This window comes from Heptranchias perlo, chromosome 1 (assembly GCF_035084215.1).
Source record: "Heptranchias perlo isolate sHepPer1 chromosome 1, sHepPer1.hap1, whole genome shotgun sequence".
Lineage (NCBI taxonomy): Eukaryota > Metazoa > Chordata > Chondrichthyes > Hexanchiformes > Hexanchidae > Heptranchias > Heptranchias perlo.
This window is the reverse complement of record NC_090325.1, coordinates 30,713,858-30,739,453: the sequence shown is the minus strand read 5'-3', so window position 1 is coordinate 30,739,453 and position 25,596 is coordinate 30,713,858. Positions and strand designations below refer to the sequence as shown.

General features: G+C 41.7%; 1 protein-coding gene across 2 annotated transcripts in view; it reads left to right on the top strand.

Annotated features, from left to right (window-relative positions):
* The first annotated feature begins 779 nt into the window (after nt 1-779).
* The window catches only part of smad2 (SMAD family member 2), a 157,011-nt gene continuing 132,194 nt past the window's right edge, over nt 780-25,596 (top strand). For both annotated transcript variants that reach the window (XM_067983328.1, XM_067983319.1), the window contains exon 1: nt 780-1,117. In XM_067983328.1, the coding sequence (XP_067839429.1) occupies nt 867-1,117 (251 nt within the window). In that variant the 5' untranslated portion in view covers nt 780-866. The remainder of the gene's footprint in view (nt 1,118-25,596) is intronic.

Sequence of the window (25,596 nt, the reverse complement as noted above, 5' to 3'; positions counted from 1 at the left end):
TCAGCGTTAACTAGTGGTCCAAATTAATAAGGTGTTAATTTTATACCAGCAGAAATAATTTTCCTTCCTCCAAATCAATGCCTTTTGTCATTCAAGAAAGTGGGTAATTTACAGATAGTCCTTCGAACTACTTTTACGCTGAGTGGAAGAACACAGTCCCTGACACAATTCAACCGCTTTACTCTTCCCATCTTCCTCCTCCCCCCCCCCCCCCGAAAAGAAAGGAGGAAAAAAAAGTTTTGCTGAGGCATCAACCAAACCTGTTAACCGGACGTTCCGAAGTACGCCGGAATGATTGACACTTACACTGCCCAATAAACGCTCACGTTCCGCCCGACCGACAAGGCGTCCACACACACTGCACCAATCAAGGCGGGAGAAGCGCGCTGGGGGCAGGATTTCCAGGTGGAGCGAGCGAGACACATCAAAAAGGTTGGGTTGAGTGGTCGCGGGGAGGTTGAGAATTGTTTCTCGCCGTCAATCAGAAAAAAAAGGGAGCGAGCGAAGGAGAAAAAATAAAATAAAATTCTCCTCAGGGGAGGATGTCGATAATTAATAATAAATTAACTTAGAGCAACAACGACATTTTTGAAGGAAAACTTGATTTTTCTCTCGCGATTCTAATCGTCTCGATTTATGTAAGCGACGGTTAGTGAGCAGCGTGAGGCACAATTGTTTGAATTTTTGAATCGTGGTTGCCGTTGTTTTTTTTCCTCCTCATTTTCCTCTGTTGGGACTCGCCGTCGGCCTCCTTTTATTATCCCTCCCCCCCCTCCTCCTCCTCCTCCTCCCTATTTTCTTTCCTCTCTTCCCTCTTCCCTCACCCCCCACCACCCCCTTTTTTCTATTGCTCCCCCGGCTCAATCATGTCGATCTTACCGTTCACGCCGCCCATCGTCAAGCGTTTGCTGGGCTGGAAGAAAGGAGGTGAATCGCAGTCGCCCTCCTCCCAGTCGCCGTCCCAACAGCAGCAGCAAAACAACGGGCAGGACGACAAATGGTGCGAGAAAGCCGTCAAGAGCCTGGTGAAGAAACTCAAGAAAACCGGGCAGCTGGACGAGCTGGAGAAGGCCATCACCACCCAGAGCTGCAACACCAAGTGTGTCACCATCCCCAGGTAAGGAGCCCGGAGCCTCTGCCAGCTTCAGCCTAACCACCCGCCAGGCGTCTTGTGTTTTTTTTTTAATTTCCTGGCACCGCTTTTGTCATGTTTTTGCAATCTGCTTTCTTCCTGTTTATAATTTAATCTTAAGTTTATCACCTGGCCAAGGAGAGAAACGGGCCTTAGGCACCACACTTGTTTATTTCACTTTTCTATTTTGTAAATACAGTATTATTGGCAATCTAAGGGGAGTTTAGTTGCAATTTTGTTGGTTTTGATAGGTGGTAGTTTTGCACGAAAGGGCACACAGGCAGGCCCAAGGCCAACTCTAGTTCCTGCCAATTATAAACATTGCTACTTTTTAATATACTGATAACCTAAGAGGGTGCTAGTTGTTGCAGTCTTGTTCTTTTGAAAGTTGTTTATATCCATTGTCTAGGTAAGGAATGTATTTGCCTTAATTCATAAATATAGTTTTTTTTAAAAATAAAGGAATATTGCAATCTTGTTTGTTATTACAATGAACAGTACACAGACCTGGATCAATACGTCAAGTTTTATTTTATTCCGTCTGCCTGTATCTATGTAATTCAAGGCAGAGATGCATTTATAATCATTCCTCTCTTGAAGGATAGTGGTGTTTATTTCTGTCACCGAGGTAAGGGCTCACAAACCCTGGGCTAACTTCTCACATTTAATTTTAAGATTGGAATGTAATATTTTTAAGATTTGACTGGAGGGTGGGAACCAATGGGAAGTTGTAAATGCAATCTTGTTTGTTTTTATTCATTCATTCATTCATTCATTCTTATGACGTATTGAAGCTGGCAAGGCTCCATTTCTTGCTCTTCTAGTTGCTCAGCGAAAGTGGTGCTGGGCCTTCTCCTTGAATCATTGCAGTTCTTGCAGTGATGGTGGTCCCATGGTGGTGTTTGGCAGGGAAATCCAGGATATTGATCCAGTGTCTATGAAGGAACCGAGGTATATGCCCAAGTCAGGATGGTGTGTTACTTGGAGGTGATTGGTGTTCCTATGATATTGCTGCTTTTGTTCTTTTTGGTGGTAGTGGTCAGATACTGTTGAAGTAGTTAATTATGTTTTCATTACTATGGACAGAAGCACATAGAAAGAAGGCAAGCTCCACTGGCTTGATTTAATAATTTAAAAAAAAATTATCAGTGGATAGTTTGTTAAAAGAAAAATATTAATTTACACCAGGATTGTATTTCTAAAATTAAGTTTATTCCCATCATGGAGAGTGGCAGTTGTTGCAACTTATTCTAAGTATGTGAAACGCCTTGGGATGTTTTCCGATGTTAAAGATGCTAGATAAATGAAAGTTATCATGTTGGCATCCGTTCCCCCAGGGAATCCTCCCTGTCCCAAAATAGTATAGCTGTTGTGTTTATCTTAGGGTGCTGTCTCTTTTCCTCCAACCGCCAAGTAAGGGACACAAAATGGCATAGTGAATATATTTAAAAAGAAAACCCTCTTTTCCATTTAATTCTAATTCACCTAGGCCCAGTGACACAGTCAATATTAACATTATGGGTTAAAGACAATGAAAATTAAGCTGATCAACATTTCCCTTATTTTTGTCTTTTTTGTGGAGGGTTTCTGTTGTCATATTAATTAAGGAAGATACTCATTATACCAGCATGCTTAGGAAACAGTGCAAGCTTTTTGTGGACTTTGTGAAAATGATACTATAGGATTTTCATTTCTTTGCTATGTATTTTCTATTGTTGCAGTTGGTGCCCTAGCTCCAAAAATGTTAGATTTTTTTTTAAAAAGCAAGTACTGGATATTTGAAATATGCACAGAAATTGCTGAAAATACACAGCATCTGAAGAAAATGGGTAATGCTAGAGGTCTTCTAACAAACAGATTATGCACAAATCTTAACCCATTTTTTCTCTTTCAGATGCTGATAAAACTGCTTATGTATTCCTAGCATTCTGCTTTTTTTCTCCAGTTGCAGCAAAATGGAAAAAATACTGACCTTGTTTATCAGCACTGAATTCTCATTCCCTTTAACCTGTAATAAATAAATACATGTATTTTATTGATTGGCTGTGCTCACTGGGCTTGGGTGAGTAAGAATTAAGGGGCAACATGTTTTAATATGCAGCTAGAATGTGCAATCTGGCTTGGTGGTGTTCATGAGGCTTGTCATAGTATTGATCCATAAATGCTATAACATTTTGATCAACCTGGAAAAGGGGAGGGATTTATTTATAGTGGATTTTAGGTCATGTTACTATGGAGGCTTAGTATTATGTTTGAAGTTGCTGGGTAGTTATACCAACAGGTAGTTTATTGGTTATTCTGAATCAGATCTCTAGTAATGTAGATTTTATTTCTATGCATTGTGAATATTTGACTTTTTATGTGATGGTAATTTGTGTTTACAGTAAGTACTGTGGTGGACAAAGTTCCCTTGAGAGCTTGTGAAAATGTGGATGATTTTAAACATTTTTTAAGCATAAATTCTTTCTACTGACTCATGAACTTCTAATACAGATGGTCTGCTTTCATTGCTGACCTAAAATAACACTAGGATACACCAAATCTGTGCTGTTTAACTGGTGGTTACACAAGTGGCTTGGGGGAAACACCCTTTTTCTCAACTACAGATTGTTTTCTCCCTTTCAGAACTCTTTACTCAGTTCTTCCTCATATAATTGAGGCTAAATCAGAAGCTCAGCAATTTTGGGGAATCACAAGATGTAATATTTTGCATTTAGAATTGGTGTGAAATGTTTCTAGGTAACTGTCTACTGTGCCCCATCAAAGTACCATGGGCCCCTCTTATTTACAAAAAGATCACTATATCGGAGATACATTTCAACTTCTCTGACCAGCCACTCTTGTGGTCTTTCAGATTGAGGCCCACAGTTTTGTGCAGAGGACTTAGAACCACTTGGTCCTCGTTTGAGACGGTTCTGATTTTTTTTTGGATCAGTTCTTTCACGCTGTCCACCCTATTAAGATTGTAGTGTAGGTCAAGGAAGTGAAAAGATGGCATTTTAACCCACTGCACTCAGTTTGCATATTTTCCTCCTTTTTTCCTCTTCCTGAAGGTGGGGACTTTTTTTTTCTTGTAGGGTATAGGTACCATTGTGCTAAATAAGACTATTGATAACTCTTAAAGAATTTACCTTTTTTTATTTTTAGAATCAGTTTTGTAGTACAAAGGCATGCAATAACCTTTCACGATAGTTATTTCTTGCCATGCTTGAGTTTCTGGAATAGTTCAAATGCCAAAGTCCTGGAATTCTATGTTTTAACTGTAAAATTATATACAAGGGTAAATTATCTAAAATAGTAGAGACTGATTGCTTAAAAGTGCTGCTGCTGTGTCCTTGTTGACTGATTCCAAGTGAACCCTTTGATTAGGTTACATACCCTCTTATTATGCAAACTTGCTTGCATAACTGAGGTAGGTTGTTAGTCATTGGCCAGAATGTATTGGCTGCATGTAATTGGGGGCTCTAGTTTCCTCTGAAACAACACCACTGTGCAGCACATTTGTGTTGTATTGTATGTTGCTGTGTAACTGCATATTGGTCCTTAGATTCCTGGAGGAACTTCAAACATATGTTTGCTGCTAATGTTGGGTGGGTAGTGATCTGACATGCATTGGCTAATGGGATGTTGGCAGCTGGAGTTGAAACATTAGTTAGTTGATGGGCCTTGGTGTACAAGAAGGTGGACTTGGTGTACAGTAGTTGCAATTTTTTTGGTTTACATTCTATTGATAATTCAAAATTCTTTGTTAAATTCAAACTATCTGCAATTAAGCAATTACATTTTTAAAAACATCATTCTTGGGATATGGTTGTCGCTAGCAAGGCCCGCATTTATTGCCCATCCCTAGTTGCCCATGAGAAGGTGATGGTGAGCCACTTTCTTGAACCACTTTAGTCCGTGTGGCAAAGGTGCTCCCACAGTGCTAATAGGTAAGGAGTTCCAGGATTTTGAGCACACAGCGATGAAGGAACAGTGATATATTTCCAAGTTAGGATGTTGTGTGACTTGGAGAGAATCTTGGACATGGTGGTGTTCTGATGCGCCTGCTGCCCTTATTCTACTAGGTGGTGGAAGTTGCGTGTTAGGGAGGTGCTGTCGAAGAAGCTACAATTCATCCTGTAGCTAGCATATACTGCACCAGTGGTGGAGGGAGTGGATGTTTTAGGTGGTGGATGGGCTGCTGATCAAGCGGACAGCTTTGTCGTGGATGGTGTCGAGCTTCTTGCGTGTTATTGCAGCTGCACCCATCTAGGCAAGTGGAGAGTATTCCATCACACTCCTGACTTATGCCTTTTTAGGTGGTGGAATGGCTTTGGGGAGCCAGGAGATGAGCCATTTGCCACAGAATATGCAGCCTCTGACCTCTCTGGTAGCCGTAGCGTTTATGTGGCTGGTCAATGGTGACCCCCAGAATGTTGATGGTGGGGGAATCGGTGATGGTAGTGCCATTGAATGACAAGGGGAGGCCATTAGACTCTTGTTGGAGGTGGTCATTGCCCTGGCACCTGCCTGGTGTATTTTACTTGCCACTTATCAGTCCAAGCCTGGATGTTGTCCAGGCCTTGCTGCATGCTGGCATGGACTGCTTCATTATCTGAGGAATTGCGAATGGAACTGAACATTGTGATACAGTGACACAGTTGCCCGTTTTAAGCAGAATTTGAATTATGAGTAATTCAAATTAATTTACTTCAACAAACAGGAGTATACTGTAATAGTTGTATGATATTTTGTAATTTGTGCTCCAGTAAGGGTAAAGATGGCACAGAAAAGTCCTAGAGAAAAAAATGAACGAATGACCAGGGAGATGGAAATGCTGGAGCCCGAGTTCAGATGATGGGCTATATAAGTAGTTTAATTGTCATCTCAATACCAATGGCCGACCACAGCTTTGAAATTTCTCCCATTTATACTAGTGTACTTTATGCCATTGATGTGCAATGATACTCAGTGTACGATTAATGATTGTGATGTGATCAATACCATTCAACAAACTTGTAGTCAACAACTTATTATGGGGAAGTAGCTTTTGGGGAGTTTGAAGCCTATAATGCTATCATCTATACAATGTATTTGATTATAATAACTTTGTTCACTTGTATAGTTGTCATCAAGTTGGATATGAGAAAATACATTTTATTCTTTGAGTTTCAAGCTTGTGCTATTTAAATATTTACTATTGCGTGAGTTTGTGTGATGGGGAATTAGAGGATGAAGGGAACTGAGAAATGAAGAAGTAAAGGATTTTTATTTTACACATCCCCTTTGCATGCAGTACTTATTGTGACAAATGCAAGACACACTGTTTTCATATATAATCTGTGGCATTGCTGAAGGTCAGATGATGCACTATAAGGACAGGTGTGTTACACGATGTAATGCATTATGCTCAATTGGTAATGTAGAGCTCTGTCCCTTTTAAGGGCAGTAAGTCTATTTAAGTAAATAAAAGCCTTCAGTCATCAAGTTTAATTGTTGCTTGGTGAGGGATCTTGGCAATTTAGAATGTTCTTGTTTCAGACTCCAGCTCAGAAGTGCAAAGCATTTTTAGATAATTTTACATCTATGATAAAATGTGACATCTGCACGTATAGACATACAGCATTTAAAAATCAGTAGATCTCCTGTGGTGTTCACTGTGACTTGCCTCTTGCGCATCCCTGATTTTTAATTGCTCCACCGTTGGCGGCCGTGCCTTCAGCTGCCTGGGCCCTTAGCTCTGGAATTCTCTCCCTAAACCCCTCAACCTCTCCTCCTTTAAGACGCTCCTTAAAACCTACTTCTTTGACCAAGCTTTTGGTCACTTGTCCTAATATCTCCTTGTGTGGCTTGGTGTCAAATTTTGTTTGATAACTCCCCTGTGAAATGCCATAAGAACATAAGAAATAGGAGCAGGAGTAGGCCATACGGCCCCTCGCAAAGAGTGATAGAAGTTTGGAACTCTCTTCCGCAAACCTCTCCGATTTACAATTAGCAATTGAGCTAGCAGTTGATGCTAGCTCAATTGTTAATTTTAAATGAGATTGATCGATTTTTGTTAGCCCCATATCCCTTAATACCTTTGGTAAAGGCGGGTATATGGAGTTAGGTCATCGATCAACAATGATCCCAATGAATGGTGGAACAGACTTGTGGGGCTAAATGGCCCACTCCTGTTCCTAGGAACACCTATTTGCTCATGCAACCTTGATGCTGTGCTTTCTCCTCCACCGACCTTTCACGTAAGCATTTAATAGGTGAAGCTCTGTAATAACTTCACTGAAGATGTTAATTTCTCATAACTGAAACGTATTGTGAAAGATAAAAGCCTGCCTTTTTGTCATCCAGGAATCTGACCCACATTGAAGCCCATTACCATGTTTTGAGTGTCTCCAAATTGAGCTTTTGAGTAAACGATATCTGTAGAGTTTCTCTTTGCACCAATAGTGCATGTTCTCTCCCATAGAGATCATTCCACTTGTTCAAATCTAGAGAGCTTAAGTGCAGGACGGCAGAGCCAAGGCTTAGGATTTCTAATGATGCACAGTGGGTATTGCTGGAGTTTAACCAGATAAATTGTACAGCATTCTAAGCACAACGAAGCTTCCTGATCTCTGCCCAATGAAGACCACAGCACTCATTAGGATATTGATTATCTGGAACTGAATTGGGGGGAGCAAAATCCATTCCCCCCCCCACCAAACACAGTGATGGATCAACCACTCCAAATTCCATGGGTGAACCAGACTGGTTGGCCAATGGTCAACAGCCCTGGAGTACTATAGACCTTCCTGGCTTAGCTATTACTGATGGTTGAGTTAATTCCAAATTTCCATCACCAGGCATGCCATCTTGAAACCACTGGAACTCCAAATGAGAGTCTAGTTTAGTGAAGATCAAGGATGACATTTGAGGCTTGGTTTCGAGCCATTGACTGCCTCCATTATTCAAGGGAGATCTGTACAGGACAGCAAAAAAAATGCCTTGTATGGGTGGGGCGGACTGAACTTGGCCTGCTTTTGGACAGAACAAAATGGTGCCCAGTGGTAACCAGCAGTGCCAGTGATTACCATTTATATTTGGTTCCAGTATTTGCTTTACATCTTGAGGTAGGATGTGAAGCCACCAGCCTTGCAAAATGGTGTTCTATGCCTTTGGTATAGTTAGTATCTTTTTTATTTAACAAGTGCTCACTTTGCATTTGGAGTGAATGCTGTAATAAACAGGGTATGAAGTTGTTTTTTGTGTGTGACGTTTGAAGAGGTATGGACTTCAATCATTGAACAGATGCTGCTATGACTGAAATTTTGATTTGTGAAGCTTAAAAGCCACTTTTATATATGCATCCATTTAATTCTGATTTTGGAAAGACCTGTTCGTGAGCAGGGTTCCCTTAACCTGGTGGCAGAATCATAGATCCAGTTTTTGTGGGTCTAATAGGATTTAGTAATATAAGTGTATAGAATTGGCACACGAATGTCGGTTTCCCAGGATCTGAGCCAAACAAGGGCCAGTGTAAAAGTGGCTTAACTTGAATGGAGTTGAGAGCACCTTCAGGAAAGGGATATGTGTGTGTCATTAATGTCATGTCCTATGATCAATTTTTAAATTGCTTTGGAGAGATTTTATATTTAATTTTTCATGTGGCTGATAGGCGGTGTGGTGGTTGAAGGTTGAATTAATGTTGCTAATTTCCTTCCTGCTTAAAAAGTAGCACAGCGTTACTGCTTTCATTTGACAGTTTAGATCAGCAACAGCATGGATGAGCTTGATTTTTTTGTTTGGCCAAAGGCTAGGAAACAAGACCCTTAGAGTTTGGGGACTCTCTACTGATCGAGCTACTGAGGGAAACTTAGGCTTTGAAGTGATACAGAAAATAACTTTTATTTCAGGTATTTTTATGCTTGATTTTTTTTAGATTTAAGATGTAAAATTTGTAGAAAGTAAAATGTAATTGGTGTTATAGGCATCATAAAATTCTAAAATGACAGGCAGCTTTCACGTAGCTTTATTCCTTTGAGCACCCTTGTGTTTTCACTAATATTTCAATAAAGTGGGTCTGTCACAAGTTAATATTCTGTCCATTTAAACTATGAAAAAACTTGAGGACAGTGAGCTCAGAAGAGAGGAACAAGGTGAGTTGAGATGGAGGTTGAATCACTGAGGATGAGAAGTTGCTCAGTGCAGAGGATGAGGGAGGATAGCACCGGGGGTATGTTGGTGAGAATCTTGACGTCAGCCTTGGGTGGGTGGTAGAGAATGAAGTTTTCAAAGGCAAGGCATAGAACAAGATGAGGTGCTCATAGGCGCCGAAGGTGCCAGAAGATTAGATAGACAGACCAAGGTGAGATTTGGTGGAACTGCTGGAAACAGTCTGCTTTTATCTAACCTGTCCCATCTTTCATAATCTTAAACACTTTTCTATTACATCACCCCGTAATCTGCATTGTCCTAACAAAAAGGGACCCAGTTTTTCAGGTCTTTGTATTTGTATTCGTATTCCTTATACCAGGCAGCAGTGAATATGTGTTGTACCCTCTTTAAAGCCTCAATATTATTATAGCGTGGAGGCCAATACTGCGCATTGTACTCTAACTGGGGTCTTATTAAGGTTTTGCAGGAGATCGTAATTACCTCTTGGCTTTTGAGAGAAAACCTAGAATTATATTAGCTTTTTTACAGCCTTATCAACCTGAGTTGCTGTCTTTAACATTCGGTGTACCTGTAACCCAAGTCGCTCTGCTTGTCCGACATTCAGTACTGGATGAGCAGAAATTTCATCCAACTAAATATTTGGGAAGACCAAAACCATTTTCTTCGTTCCCAAGCCACTGACTCCATCCCTCTCCCTGGCTACTGTCTGAAGCTGGATCAGACTGTTCGTAACCTTGGCATCCTATTTGACCCGAAGATGTGACCCGTATCCGCCTACTTTCACCTCCGTAACATCGCCTGCCTCCATCCCTGCCTCAGCTCATCTGCTCAAACCCTCACCCATGCCTTTATTATCCCTAGACTTGACTATTCCAATGCTCTTCTGGCCGGCCTCCCATCTTCCATCCACCATAAACTTGAGCTGATCCAAAACTCTGCTGCCTGTATCCTAACTCGATTACCCGTCACTCCTGTGCTCACTGACCTGGACTCCTGGACTGTTAGAAGTGGATAGCCAGACAGTGGGACTGAATACTTTTAGTTGCTTATAAACTTAATTTGCTGGGATTCACCTTTACTTTTTTCCTTTCAAGTATTTATCCAGTTCCCTTTTGAAGGCCATGATTGAATCTGTCTCCACCAACCCCTTGGGCAGTGCATTCCACATCCTAACCACTCAATGCGTTTATATAAAAAAAAAAGTTTTTCTTCATGTCACCTTTGGTTCTTTTGCCAATCACCGTAAATCTATGCCCTCTGGTTCTTGACCCTTCCGCCAATGGGAACAGTTTTTCTCTATCTACTCTGTCTAGACCCTTCGTGATTTTGAATACCTCTATCAAATCTCCTCGCAACCGTCTCTCTTCCAAGGAGAACAGCCCCAGCTTGTCCAGTCTATCCACATAACTAAAGTCCCTCATCCCTGGAATCATTCTAATAAATCTCTTCTGCACCCTCTCTTAAGCCTTCACATCTTTCCTAATGTGTGGTGCCCAGAACTGGTCACAATACTCCAGTTGTAACCGAACCAGTGTTATATAAAGGTTCATTGTGACTTCCTTGCTTTTATACTCTATGCCTCTATTTATAATGATGTGGAGATGTTGGTGATGGACTGGGGTGGACAAATGTAAGGAATCTTACAACACCAGGTTATAGTCCAACAGTCAGAACCCTTCACTCACCTGACGAAGGAGGTAAGCTCCGAAAGCTTGTGATTTTCAAATAAAACTGTTGGACTATAACCTGGTGTTGTATGATTCCTTACCTCTATTTATAAAGCCCAGGACCCATTATGTTTTTTTAACCACTTTCTCAACCTGCCCTGCCACCTTCAGCGGTTTGTGCACATATACCCACAGATCTCTCTGTTCCTGTGCCCCTTTTAGAGTTGTGCCCTTTAGTTTATATTGCCCCAACTCGTTCTTCCTACTGAAATGTATCACTTTACATTTTCCTGCGTTAAATTTCATCTGCCAGTGTTTGCCCATGCCACCAGCCTGTCTATATCCTCTTGAAGTCTATCACTATCGTCCTCACTGTTTACTACCCTTCCAAGTTTTGTCTCATCTGCAGATTTTGAAATTGTGTTCTGTACACCCAAGTCCAAGTCATGAATATATATCAAAAAAAGCAGTGGTCCCAGCACCGACCCTGGGGAACACCACTGTACACTTCCCTCCAGTCCGAAAAACAACCGTTCACCACTACTCTGTTGCCTGTCGCTTAGTCAATTCTGTATCCACGTTGCGACTGCCCCCTTTCTTCCATGGGCCCTGGAGAAGTGGTACTCTTCTTCTCCTACCCCCCAACATAACTGATCTAAATAGTATTTGTTTTCTACCCATCAGTCAGTTTCCTATCCATTCACAAGATCCAACATGAATCACCATATCTTTGAGCTTAACTAATGGCCTTTTTGTGGAACTTTGTCAAATGCCTTTTGGAAATATAGGTGTATCATGTTGTAGGGCTTCCTCAAAGAAGCCAAGGAAGTTCATCAGACAATATCTTCCTTTTCTGAATTGCTGCTGTTACTAGATTATTATTGCAATTATAATCCTTGTGCTTACTTCTAGTGATTGAATCCATTATTTTATGTGGAATTGAAGTAAACCAAATGGGCCTGTAATTGCCTGTGGATGCCTTATGACCCCTTTTGAATATGGGCACCATGCTAGCCTGCTTCCAGTCTACTTTTACCTCCTTAGTGTCCATTGACTCCCTCAATGATTGTCAATACATCTCAAATCTCCTTTCTTGTGTCTCTTAGCACTCTGGGATAATTACCATCTCTACCTGGAGATTAGTTTGTTTTCAGCCCTTTTAGTTTGTCTTGGATTTCCGTCTCATTTATATCTGTTTGGGGAGGGCACGTTGCTCATGTCTTCCCTTGTGAATACTTGGAGGAAGTAATCATTTTAAGATATTTACTTTCTGGTGCTCATCCTCTGTTTCAAGCTTGTTTAGATCTTTTAGGATTCTTGCTTTTTTTTTTACTGCCTCTTACTGTTGAAGCCTCAAAAGAATTTCTTACTATTTTGTTTTGCTTCGCAGGAATGCTTTTCTTTAAGTTTTTCTGTATCTCTCTAATCACTCTTTTAACCTGTTTCTGCAGTCATATATTCATCCCAGGGAACTCCTCTCTCCCAATTGCAGGATTTGTAGAGGCCATTTTTCTTCAACATTCCATTTTCGATTCATTTGTTAATTCATTTAGGGTTGCGTTTGTTTAGTTGTGGCTTGTTGATTCTAGATATGTGTTCAGAATCATAGAATTTGACAACTCAGAATTTTACACCTTTTGGCCTATTGTGCCCTTGCTGGTTGTCAGAGAGCTATCTACTTAATCCCATTGCCCTGCCCTTTCTCCATATCCTTTTTATTTTTTCCTGTATCAAATATTTATCCACTTCCTTTTTAAAAGCTATTATGGATTCTGCTTCCACCATTATTTCTGGTGGGGCACTCTGTCCTAACAAACTTTTTGCATAATAAATTCTCAAACTTCTGTGTTCCTTAGGTGGTGGTCTTAATTTTATTCCTTCTAGTTCCTAACTCTGACCAATGGAAGTAGAATTTTCTCCTTTTTTATTTCATCAAAATCCTCCATAATTTTGAACACCATTATCTTGTCCATATCAAGTGCTATCGGACCTCGCTCTCCTCTGCTCGTGGAGAGCAAAGATCAGCCCCAGCTTCTTTTCTTCGCCATCCATTTCCTTAAACCCCTCTCCTCTCTCCCCTGACCTCCAACTTTGTCATGAAGACTGAGACCATCTGTTCAGTAGCCTCTGCTGCTCCCCCCTTTCCCCTTGCCCACCAAGCCAAAAATACCTTCACCCTGATTCTGCATCTCTAGTTTCTCATCTCCCATTGTGTCCTCTCCGAGCTCATCTCGCCGGAGATCTACCTTCTGCTTCCTTGACCCCATTCCCATTAAACTGCTGATCATCTAACTTTGTTATCTTGCCCTATGCGAGTGGATTTTGTCAATGGTTTTGTAAAAGATCAGCCATGATCTGACTGGATAGTGGAGCAGGCTGGAGGGGCCTTATGGCCTACTCCTGCTCCTATTTCTTACGTATGTTCCTCTACGCAGGTAATTTTCCTCCTTTTTCAAAACTGCTGTCATCACTCCCTCTTTTTTTTAAAAAAACAAAACGCTTGACATCTGCCTCCATCTCCAATCTTCCTTTCTTCAAAGTCCTTGAACGTGTTATTGCCTCCCAAATACATGCCCATATTTCCTGCAAAGCCCCCTCTAATCAGGTTTCTACCCCTGCCACAGCACCAAAACAGCCCTAAACAAAGTTACAAATGACATTCTCTGTGACTGTGGTAAATTACCTCTCTCCGTCTTCCTCAACCTCTCTGCAGGCTTCAACAGGATCATCCTCCTTCAACGCCACTTCTCTTGTCCAACTGAGTGGGATTACACTCACTTGGTTCCACTCTGCCAATCACAGCTAGAGCTATGGCTTCTCTTCCTGCATCTGGAGTCCTCCAAAGATCTATCCTTGGCTCCATCCTCTTCCTCATCTACATGCTGCCCCTTAGCGACATCAGCTGCAGGCATTGGGTCAGCTTCCACATGTATGACATCCAGCTTTGCCTCCGCTGACTTTCCTGGTCCCTCCACCGTCTGTGTTGTCAGACTACTTGTCTGACGTTCAATCTCGGATGAGCCACAATTTCTTCCATTCAAATATTGGGAACCCTGAAGGCATCGTCTTTGGCCCCTGCCACAAACTGCATACCCTTGCCACTAATTGCATCTGCTTTCCCAGCTATTATCTGGGGCTGAACCAGACTGTTCGCAACCTCGGCATCCTGTTCAAAGCTGAGCTGAGGTCCGACTCCATATCCTCTCTGTCATAAAGACACATTCTTCTACCTCTAACATTGCCCACCTCTGCCACTTCCACTACCACTGCACCAGCCTGTCTTCTGCTGAAAACGTCATCTGTGCCTATTACCTCCAGACTTGAGACTCTACTATTCCAGTGCTTTCCTGGCTGATTTCCTATCCTCTAACCTCGATAATCTTCAGATCATCCAAAACTCTGTTTCCTGTATGTTATCCCACACCAAATCCAGCTCACCCATCACCCCTGGACATTGGCTCCTGGTCCCCCAATGCCTCAAATTTAAAGTTCTAATTTTAAAAAAATCCTCATTGTGACTTCGCCCCTCCCGATCTTGAACCTCTTCCACCCCCTGCATGCAACTGTTAGAGGGTATTGAAAAGGTGGACTGTTATTACTTGTGTTACAATTTTGCTGTCATGTTTTTTGATGGAGATAAAAACAAATTGTTTGAAAATGTCTACAGAATTTCAAGCTTCATCATTGACAATCAATTGTTTAATTGAAATTCACTGAAACTTATATTCTTTTAATTAAGACAATGGAGTGTGAACAAAATCCTGTATTGTTCTTGATACTGTGTTTTATTATGAGTTTATGTTCCTTTTTAAAAAAAAAAGTCATAGTGGCATTTCAGTACACAACTGCTGCCCGGGGAGAATGCCTGCTGCTGCCATGCTGCTGCATTCTTCCACACTCAAAGTCCTCTTTCACCCATAACCTTTCTGCTTATTAAGCAATTTGAATGGAAATAATATGGAGAATGTGGTGGAAGGAAAGCTGGAATTCTGTAACAATTTGATTTTCATGGTACATAGAAAGTGGCTTAATTGATTCTTAATTTCATACTTTGTGAATGCGAAATTCTTAGAAGCAGTCCAGAGCTTGAGTTTGTTATTGGTATCCCTCTACAAGCATTTGTAATTTGCAAACTTTGCAGGCTCTTAAATGCTTTGATCTCTTAGTAAGAGGGTGTCCAATCTGGCAGCATTGAAATAGTTAAAATAAAGTCCAACACTAGCATGTTCCTTGTAACTACAAGTATGCTGTGCAAGAAATTTGAAACCTGTCCAATTAATGTGACTTTGACATATTTTGTTTCCAAGTATTAATAAAAATCTGAATTGTGTTCTGATTCCCTTTTCATTTCCTTGTCCTTGCATAAATTCATTTGCCCGTACCTTGTTCTCATACATTGACCGACAGCAGCTCTGTCTCTTGCATCTGAGTGGCATTCCCACTCCAGATGACGCCACCTGGTTTCTAATCTGCAGAAGCTTGTAGTGCTGAACATAGGAATTGGTAGACGACAAAAGACCAAGGTCCATCTAATTAGTCTCCTACCATCCTTGTAGTCACATAATGCAACAATAATGGAGTTGTTCAACAGACCCAGACAAGAGGTGAGGAAAACCCCATTGATGGAAAGCTTTGGGAGCCATTGGTCCAAAGTTCCATGAACCTCCCAAGCATGCTACACTTGCCATATGTCATGTATCAAATACTCATGTACTGTGTCCCAAAATATTATTCTTTGAAAGAAAGCAATCTTATTTACAATGAATCAATAAAATGTGCGTCCACCATCTCCCTAGGGAATCTGTTCCACAGATTGACCACTCCCTCACTGAAATAATGTTTTCTAGGTTTGTGAAAGTTTGTGCTTCTGGTGATAGAACATAAAGAAATAGGAGCAGGAGTAGGCCATTCAGCCCCTCGAGCCTGCTCCACCATTCAGTAAGATCATGGCTGATCTTCGAACTCAACTCCACTTTCTTGCCCGATTCCCATATCCCTTGATTCCCTTATAGTCCAAAAATCTATCTATCTCAGCCTTGAATATATTCAATGACTCAGCATCCACAGCCCTCTGAGATAGAGAATTCCAAAGATTCACAACCCTCTGTGTGAAGCAATTCCTCCTCATCTTAGTCCCAAATGGCCAACCCCTTATCCTGAGACTATGCCTCCTAGTTCTAGACTCTCCAGCCAGGGGAAACAACCTCTCAGCATCTACCCTGTCAAGCCCCCTCAGAATCTCATATGTTTCAATGAGATCACCTCTCATTCTTCTAAACTCCAGAGAGAATAGGCTCAATAGGTATGATGGAATACTCTCCACTTGCCTGGATGAGTGCAGCTCCAACAACACTCAAGAAGCTCGACACCATCCAGGACAAAGCAGCCCACTTGATTGGCACCCCATCCACCACCCTAAACATTCACTCCCTTCACCACCGGCGCACAGTGGCTGCAGTGTGTACCATCCACAGGATGCACTGCAGCAACTCGCCAAGGCTTCTTCAACAGCACCAACCAGACCTGCGACCTCTACCACCTAGAAGGACAAGAGCAGCAGGCACATGGAAACGTGCAGGTGGTGTTGTTCCCCTCCAAGTCACACACCATCCCGACTTGGAAATATATCACAGTTCCTTCATCGTCGCTGGGTCAAAATCCTGGAACTCTCTTCCTAACAGCACTGTGGGAGAACCTTCACCACATGGACTGCAGCGGTTCAAGGCGGCGGCTCACCACCACTTTCTCAAAGGCAATTAGGGATGGGCAATAAATGCCGGCCTCGCCAGCGCCGCCCACATCCCATGAACGAATAAAAAACCATTCTACTCAACCTCTCCTCGTAGGACAACCCTCTCATCCCAGGAATCAATCTCGTGAACCTTCGTTGGACTGAGTCTATGGCAAGTCTATCCTTCCTTAGATAAGGAGACCAAAACTGTACACAGTACTCCAGGTGTGGTCTCACCAAAGCCCTGTACAATTGTAGCACAATTTCCTTGCTCTTGTACTCCAACCCCCTTGCAATAAAGGACAACATGCCAGAGAATTAGGGGTTATGGGGAGCGGGCAGGAAATTGGACATGAAGCTGAGTTCGGATCAGTCAATGCCCTGTGGGTGGCGGAGAGGGCCCAGGGGCTATGTGGCCGGGTCCTGCTCCGACTTCTTGTGTTCTTTAGATTTGTGGTTGGGATCAGATCAGCCATGATCTTATTGAATGGCGGAGCAGGCTCGAGGGGCCGATTGGCCTACTCCTGCTCCAATTTCTTATGTTCTTATGTTCTTATTTGCCTTCCTAGTTGCTTGCTGTACCTGCATGCTAACTTTGTGTTTCTTGTATGAAGATACTCAGACCTCTCTGGACACCAACATTTAATAGTTTCTCACCATTTAAATAATATTCTGTTTTTCTATTCTTCCTACCAAAGTGAATAACCTCGCATTTCCCCACATTATACTCCATCTGCCACCTTCTTTCCCACTCACTTAACCTGTTTATATCCCTTTGCAGATCCTTGTGTCCTCCTCACAGCTTACTTTTCTCACGTAGCTTTTTATCGTCAGCAAACTTGGATACATTACACTCAGAATGGGGTAAGCAGTTCATTGTTTTGCTAGGATCCAGACAAGTTGATTGAGTTTGAATATGTGTAGAAGCCCTTCTCCCCCACTAGGTATGATGGATTCAGGCTTAAATACATGAATCACAAATGATTCCACAAACACGAGCAGTGATTCTGTTATTTGTCACAAGAATGAACGTCTATTAGAAAGTCTTATTTATCTAACAACGCACTGAAAATTTCCTCCCATCTCTCCCAGAAATAAATACAATTCACATTTTGGTTGTATTTTGGAACTTTAGCCTATTTATTTTATTTTTCCCCCTCACACAATGCACCTTTGATCAAAGGTACTCACTCTTCCAGGCATCTGAGGAAACTGTAAAGCTTTTCAATTTGAGTATTGGAAACTGTGGTCTCTATCAAGAGCTTCTCCCATCTTCTCCATTTTCCAGAGCTGTTTTTGATCAGTTTACTATTTCAGGGTGACAAATTATATACTCATGTTGGATGAAGTTATATATTAATGTCACTCTTGTAAATGAGAAAGAGGATGGAGAGAGAGAGAGAGACAGAGTGTGAGTGGGCATGAATGCAGTAAAATTATTCAGAGGAGAAACACAACCACCAATGTTTATGGTAGCAAATTGAAAATCTTGGGTCTTCTGTATCACAATCTAGAAAGCGGAACCCGTTCCAAACATGACTTCAATAACTACATTGGGTATTGAGTCTTTATTAACTCCTGCACCGATTAATATCAACTTGAAATTTATTTTGCAATGAGTGCACCTTGCCATCACCTATAAGCAGTTTGTGGCAGCCTTTCTGAAATCAGGGAAAATGTGCATATTAGCTGGATCAGAAAAGAAGGAAGACTGCCTGACTTTGTTTTATTCTGCCTGATTGAGTCCTTTGTACACCTCTCACCCTGGGACTCTGTGTGTGGGGACAGGGCAGCTAAACAAGGTATTCAAAGGGCTGAAATTCAGCCCCGGAAGAGCTGTATATGGTTAAGGGACATATACTTGGTAGTGTTTGGTATCCACTGATATCATTTATGCAAGGAAAAAAATTACAACTTTAATTTGTGAATTTTAATACCATATTCGATTCATCTCTGAAAGGCAATTTACATTTCCTCAATTATATACTTACAATAATTGTAGAAGGCATCAATTGCATTAAGATTCTTCATAGAAAATAGGAGCAGGAGTAGGCCATTTGGCCCTTTGAGCCTGCTCTGCCATTCAATATGATCATGGCTGATCCTCAATCTTAATACCATATTCCTGCTCTCTCCCCATACCCCTTGATGCCTTCTGTGTCTAGAAATCTATCTAGCTCCTTCTTAAAGGAAGTTGGCTGAGCAAAAGGCGACAGTAGGGATAATGGGTAGTTACTCACATTGGCAGGATGTGACCAGTGGAGTCCCGCAGGGATCTGTCTTGGAGCCTCAGTTATTCACAATATTTATTAACGACTTAGATGAAGGCATAGAAAGTCTCATATCTAAGTTTGCCGATGACACAAAGATTGGTGGCATTGTAAGCAGTGTAGATGAGAACATAAAATTACAAAGTGATATTGATAGATTCGGTGAATGGGCAAAACTGTGGCAAATGGAATTCAATGTAGACAAATGTGAGGTCAACCACTTTGGATCAAAAAAGGATAGAACAGGGTACTTTCTAAATGGTAAAAAGTTAAAAACAGTGGATGTCCAAAGGGACCTAGGGGTTCAGGTACATAGATCATTGAAGTGTCATGAACAGGTGCAGAAAATAATCAGTAAGGCTAATGGAATGCTGGCCTTTATATCTAGAGGACTAGAGTATAAAGGGGCAGAAGTTATGCTGCAGCTATACAAAACCCTGGTTAGACCGCACCTGGAGTACTGTGAGCAGTTCTGGGCACCGCACCTTCGGAAGGACATATTGGCCTTGGAGGGAGTGCAGCCTAGGTTTACTAGAATGATACCCGGACTTCAAGGGTTAAGTTACGAGGAGAGATTACTCAAATTGGGGTTGTATTCTCTAGAGTTTCGAAGGTTAAGGGGTGATCTGATCGAAGTTTATAAGATATTAAGGGGAACAGATAGGGTGGATAGAGAGAAACTATTTCGGCTGGTTGGGGATTTTAGGAGTAGGGGGCACAGTCTAAAAATTAGAGCCAGACCTTTTCAGGAGCGAGATTAGAAAACATTTCTACACACAAAGGGTAGTAGAAGTTTGGAACTCTCTTCCGCAAATGGCAATTGTTACTAGCTCAATTGCTAAATTTAAATCTGAGATAGATAGCTTTTTGGCAACCAGAGGTATTAAGGGATATGGGCCAAAGGCAGGTATATGAAGTTAGATCACAGATCAGCCATGATCTTATCAAATGGCGGAGCAGGCACGAGGGGCTGAATGGCCTACTCCTGTTCCTATGTTCCTATAAATGTATTCAGTGACTTGGCCTCCACAGCCTTCTGTGGTAGAGAATTCCACAGGTTCACCACCCTCTGAGTGAAGAAATTTCTCCTCCTTTCAGTCCTAAATGTCCTACCCCTTATCCTGAGACTGTGACCCCTCGTTCTGGACCCCCCAGCCAGGGGAAATATCCTCCCTGCATCCAGTCTGTCTAGCCCTGTCAGAATTTTATGTTTCAATGAGATCCCCTCTCATTTTTTTAAACTCTAGTGAATACAGGCCTAGTCGACCCAGTCTCTCCTCATACGAGAGTCCTACCATCCCAGGAATCGTTCTGGTGAACCTTCGCTGCACTCCCTCTATGGCAAGTAGACCAAATCTGCACACAATACTCCAGGTGTGGTCTCACCAAGGCCCTGTATAACTGCCGTAAGACATCCTTGCTCCTGTACTCAAATCCTCTTGCAATGAAGGCCGACATAGCATTTGCCTTTCTAACTGTTTGCATTCAGTGACTGGTGTACAAGGACACCCAGGTCCCTTTGTACATCAACATTTCGCAATCTGTCTTCATTTAAATAATACTCTGCCTTTCTGTTTTTCCTTCTGAAGTGGCTAACCTCACATTTATCCACATTATACTGCATCTGCCATGTATTTGCCCACTCACTCAACTTGTCTAAATCGCCTTGAAGCCTCTTTGCATCCTCCTCACAACTCACAATCCCACCTAGTTTTGTGTCAGCCAACTTGGAAATATTACATTTGGTTCCCTCATCCAAATCATTAATATAGATTGTGAATACATTCAATTCAATTCAGGCTTTTCGACTGCGGAGGAGGCATCCTCTCGCTCAACATCATTCATTCCATGTTACAGCAGGAGTCGCTGGCTAACAATTAAATTAGAACCCAGTATGACTTTTTTTCTCTTGACTTGGCTGGGACTGTGATAAGAAATATACAAACAGGAGTAGGCCATTTTGCCCCTCGAATTTGTTCTGCCGTTCAATTAGATCATGAGTGATCTGTACCTCATTTCCATTTACCCACCTTTGTTCCTTGTTCCACGTCCCTTGATAGCCTCACCTAAGAATCTGTAGATCTCAGTCTTGAAAACATCAAATGACCCAGCAACCACAGCCCCTTGGATGGGTGAGTTCCAGCTTTGTGTGGAAAAAGTGCTTCCTGATTTCACTCCTAAGTGGCGAACTCTAATTTTAAGATTATACCCTCTTGTTATGGATTCCCCCACCAGAGGAAATAGTTTCTTTGTATCCAGCCTATCGAATCTCAGTCATTTTAAATACTTCGGTTAGATCACCCCTCAACCGTCTAAACTCGAGGGAATACAAGCCAGGTTTATGCAACCTGTCGGATTAATTTAATCCTCCAAGCTCTGACCTTATTCTGGTGAATCTGCGCTGTACCCCTACCAAGCCAATATATATTTTTTGATTCATTGATTTCTGGAAAAAGAAAGAAATTGCATTTATTGCATTTGCACTTTTCACTACCTCAGGACGTCCCAAAATGTTTTACAGCCAATGAAATACATTTGAAGTGTGGTCACCGTTGTAATGTAGGAAACCCAGCAGCCAATTTGTGAAAAATAAGGTCCCACCAGCAGCAGTGAGATAATGACCAGGTAATTTGTTTTTTTAGTGATGTTGGTTAAAGGATATTGGTCAGGATGCTGGGTGGATCGCCCCTGCTCTTCTTTGAAATAGTGCTATGGGGTCTTTTATGCCCTGCTGAGGGAGCAGATGCGACCTTGGTGTAACATCTCATCCGAAAGATGGCACCTCTGACAGTGCAGCACTTCCTCAGGACTGCATTGAAGTGGCAGCCTAGATTTTGTGTTCGTCTTTTGAAGTACTCCATAAAGTCAACATCCAAAGATACTCCCTTATCCACCATGCTACTGACCTCCTCAAAAAAAAAGAACTAGATTAGTCAGGGATGAAGTACTCTTCACAAATCCACGCTGACTTTCTTTGATCAGCTCATGCTTATCCAAGCGTTCAGTTACTGTCTCTGATAGATTCCAGTAAATGCTCCATAATTGATGTTAAACTCGCAAGTCTGCAGTTACTTGGCTTTTCTCTTTCTCCCTTCTTAAGTAAAGGAGTGACATTTACAATTTTTAAATCCAACGGCATAATTCCTGAATCGAGAGAGCTTTGAATAATTTTGATTAATGCATTTGCAATTTCCTCACCTGTTTCTTTTATTACCCTGGGGTGGAAATCATAACATCCTGGAGATTTGTCTATCTTAAGTGTCATTATTTTCTCCATTGCCTTTTTTAAATGAACAAACTGTTATCTCATTTGACTTTTGACCTGGTGTTGAAATGCTGCTCACCTGAGAGTGAAGGTTAGTGGTGTTCTGCCATTCTGTGGAACACCAGCGTGTAAATTTTGCTGTGTAATCTTCAGTTTTTGCCCAGTTTTCTGTTATGTCAGGGCTCAAAGTGAAGGTTGTAGAGCTAGTGGATGAAAATTGCTTGTAGGTGGCAAATATCGGTTGCCTGATGGAATTGAGGTATAGATTATTCATACACATCATTAAACGGTTGCCTAATAGTAAACAATTTTATTTAGAATTCTATTATACAGTAAATTTACAAACAATCTTGCAGATACAGGGCACTGTACAGTAGCCACCAACAATACTATGCCCTGATGTTTGTCGTACCATTTTTGACTAGGGAGATAAAAATCTTAGGTTATAGTCATGTTTTTATTCTCCTGGAATGTTAGCATACAGTCGGCTGGCAGTGTTGTTTCATGCTTGGAAACCTCTGCTGTATTTGTAGCATCAGTCATCACTAGCAGGCTGAACCTTCAAGTTAGTTGCCTTCTCCACATTAGGATGCTCTTGGGTATACAACAAGATTGTGCTGTATATAATGCACATTCCTGAAAGAGTGAGTCATTCGTCTCACGATATTTGGCAAAAGAAAGGACAAGGTAATTTGAGGTTATTTGAGTAATGTGGATCCCCAGCACTAAAACACTGTTTAGGTCAGGCGACTCAAAGGCAATGTTGTAACAGGATTTTTGTATAGAGCAAAGCATTATTATGATATTCACTTTCTTTTATTCAGATACTTAAAATCTGTAAAAAGGGTTAACTTGTTTTCTGCCTGTTTTTGTTAAGTAGAATGTATCCTGCTGTGTCTTGTGTTAATAAGCCTGTTGGAGTGTGGTAGAATGTCTAACCAGAAAATGATCCTCTAAACTGTGCAAATATAAATTTAAAAAACTCGCAGCAAATCCAGTTTGAGGTAAAGTGGCGATAATTGGACAGCTTGAGTGTGAAAGTCCATTTTATAGTGGTCCATTGGTTTTACTTTGTAGCAATTTTATTCCAGGATTTGGGAGTGCATGCTTGCAAGGTGCCCCATTTATAAGATGACACCCTCTTCTCTTTCTCTTTCCCCCCCCCCCCCCCCCCACAATCCAAAATTTTGCTTGGATACCCAAAAAAAAATCTTGACCCTTGTATAAATTATGAAGATTGCATTGTTAGCTTGGCTCATTGGTATCACTTTCACCTGAGTCAGAAGATTGTGAATTCAAGTACCATTCTAGGACTTGAACACATAATCTTGTACGGTACTGAGAAAGTGCTGCATTATTGTAGGTGCTCTCTTTAGGACCTAGTCTACCTATTCAGATGGATGTAAAAATCCTCTGATAATATTTGAACAAGAGCAGTTCTCCAGGTGCCCTGGCTGACATGTATCCCTCAAGCAAACACCAAAACAGATTACCTAGTCGTTTTATACACTTTTTCATATTCTGAGGCTATGAAAGGCGCTATATAACTGTTTGTTTCCTTTGCTCCCCCTCATGTTCCTTCCCTCCCTCGCGTTTCCTCCCTTTCCACTCTATCACTTGGCAGAGTTTGTGCATCAGAGTGCAGCTTTTATTTCAGCCTTAATTAGGGATAGGACCAGTTATTGCTTTTTGCCAAAGACCAGCTGCTATGCTAAAGCAACAGGCAATTCTCCGTGCTGTTGACTTGGACCAGAACAGTCACCATTGGTATTACCTGTAATGGGTTAGTCTGATCGTACTTAGCATTGTTTGCCAGAAAACTATGCCAACAATTGCTGCAGGTTTCATTTGACAGGAAAGGTATCTTTGGAGGTAATGTACAAACATTGATATGATCCTTCAAGTAAAGCCAGCCAGATCGCCTCCAAGTCAGGCATGGCTTTTAGATCAAGGGTAGGAACAAGAGGAGGCCACAGTCCCTCGGGCCTGTTCTGCCGTTTAATTAGATCATGGTGAGTCCATACCTCTACTCCATTTACCCGTCATTGCTCCAGCTCCCTTGATAGCCTTACCTGACAAAAAATCTATCGATCTCAGTCTTGAAAATTTCAATTGACCCAGCATCCACAGCCTTTTGGGAGAGAGAGTTCCAGATTTCCACTACCCTTCTGTGTGGAGAAAAAAAATGCTTCCTTATTTGACTCCAAAATGGCCTAGCTCTAATTTTAAGATTATGTCTCTGTCTTCTGGATTCCCCATGGGAAATAGTTTCTGTTTCTACCCTATTGCATCTATTATTTTAATCACCTCTATTAGATCACCCCTCAACCATCTAAATTCAAGGGAATATAAGCCAAGTTTATGGAACCTGTCATCGTCATGTAACCCTTCAAGTCCTGGTACCATTCCAGTGATTCTGCACTGTTTCCCCTTCAAGGCCAATATATGTTTCCTGAGGTTCAGTGCCCAAAACTGGATGCAGCGCGCCCGCCTAAGGCTCTACAAGTGAAGCATAACTTCCTCGCTTCTGTATTCCAAGCCCCTTGTGATAAAGGTCAAAATTCCGTTAACCTTTGTTTACTTTTTGTAATTCTGCACGATATTTTAGTGATTTGTGTACGTCGGCACCCAAGTGTCTTTGCTCCTCCTCAGCTCTTAGTCTCTCTCCATAAAGAAAATATTTTGATTTGTCTTCCTTGATCCTAAATGGATAAACTCGCACTTCTGCACATTAAACTCCATCTACAGTAGTTTTGCTCAGACACTTAGTCTTTCTTTGTCCCTTTGTAACTTCCTTCTCCTGTCTACGCAACTTACTGTGCCTCTTAGTGTCATCTGCAAACTTGTACATACAAGAAAGAAAGACTTAAATTTATACAGCGCCTTTCATGACTTCTCGACCTCCCAAAGTGTTTTACAGCCATTGAGGTACTTTTGAAGTGTAGTCACTGTTGTAATGTAGGAAACACGGCAGCCAATTCGCGCAAAGCATGGTCCCACAAACAGCAATGAGATAATGACTAGATAATCTGTTTTAGTGACGTTGGTTGAGGGATAAATATTGGCCAGAACTCCCCTGTTCCTCTTCGATTAGTGCCATGGCATCTTTTGCTCTAACTGAGAGGGCAGACAGGGCCTTGGTTTAATGTCTCATCTGAAAGACGGCACCTCAGACAGTGCATCACTCCTTCAGTACTGCACTGAAGTGTCGGCCTAGACCATGTGCTCAAGTCTCTGGGACTTGAATCTACAATCTTCTGAGTCAGAGGCCTCTATCCCTTCTCTAAGTCACTGGTGAAAAGCAGAGAGTCCGGTACAGATTCACCACTTGTCACTTCCCGCCAATCAGAAAACCTTCTCTTTACCCCTACTCTCTGTTTCCTACTTCCTGACTA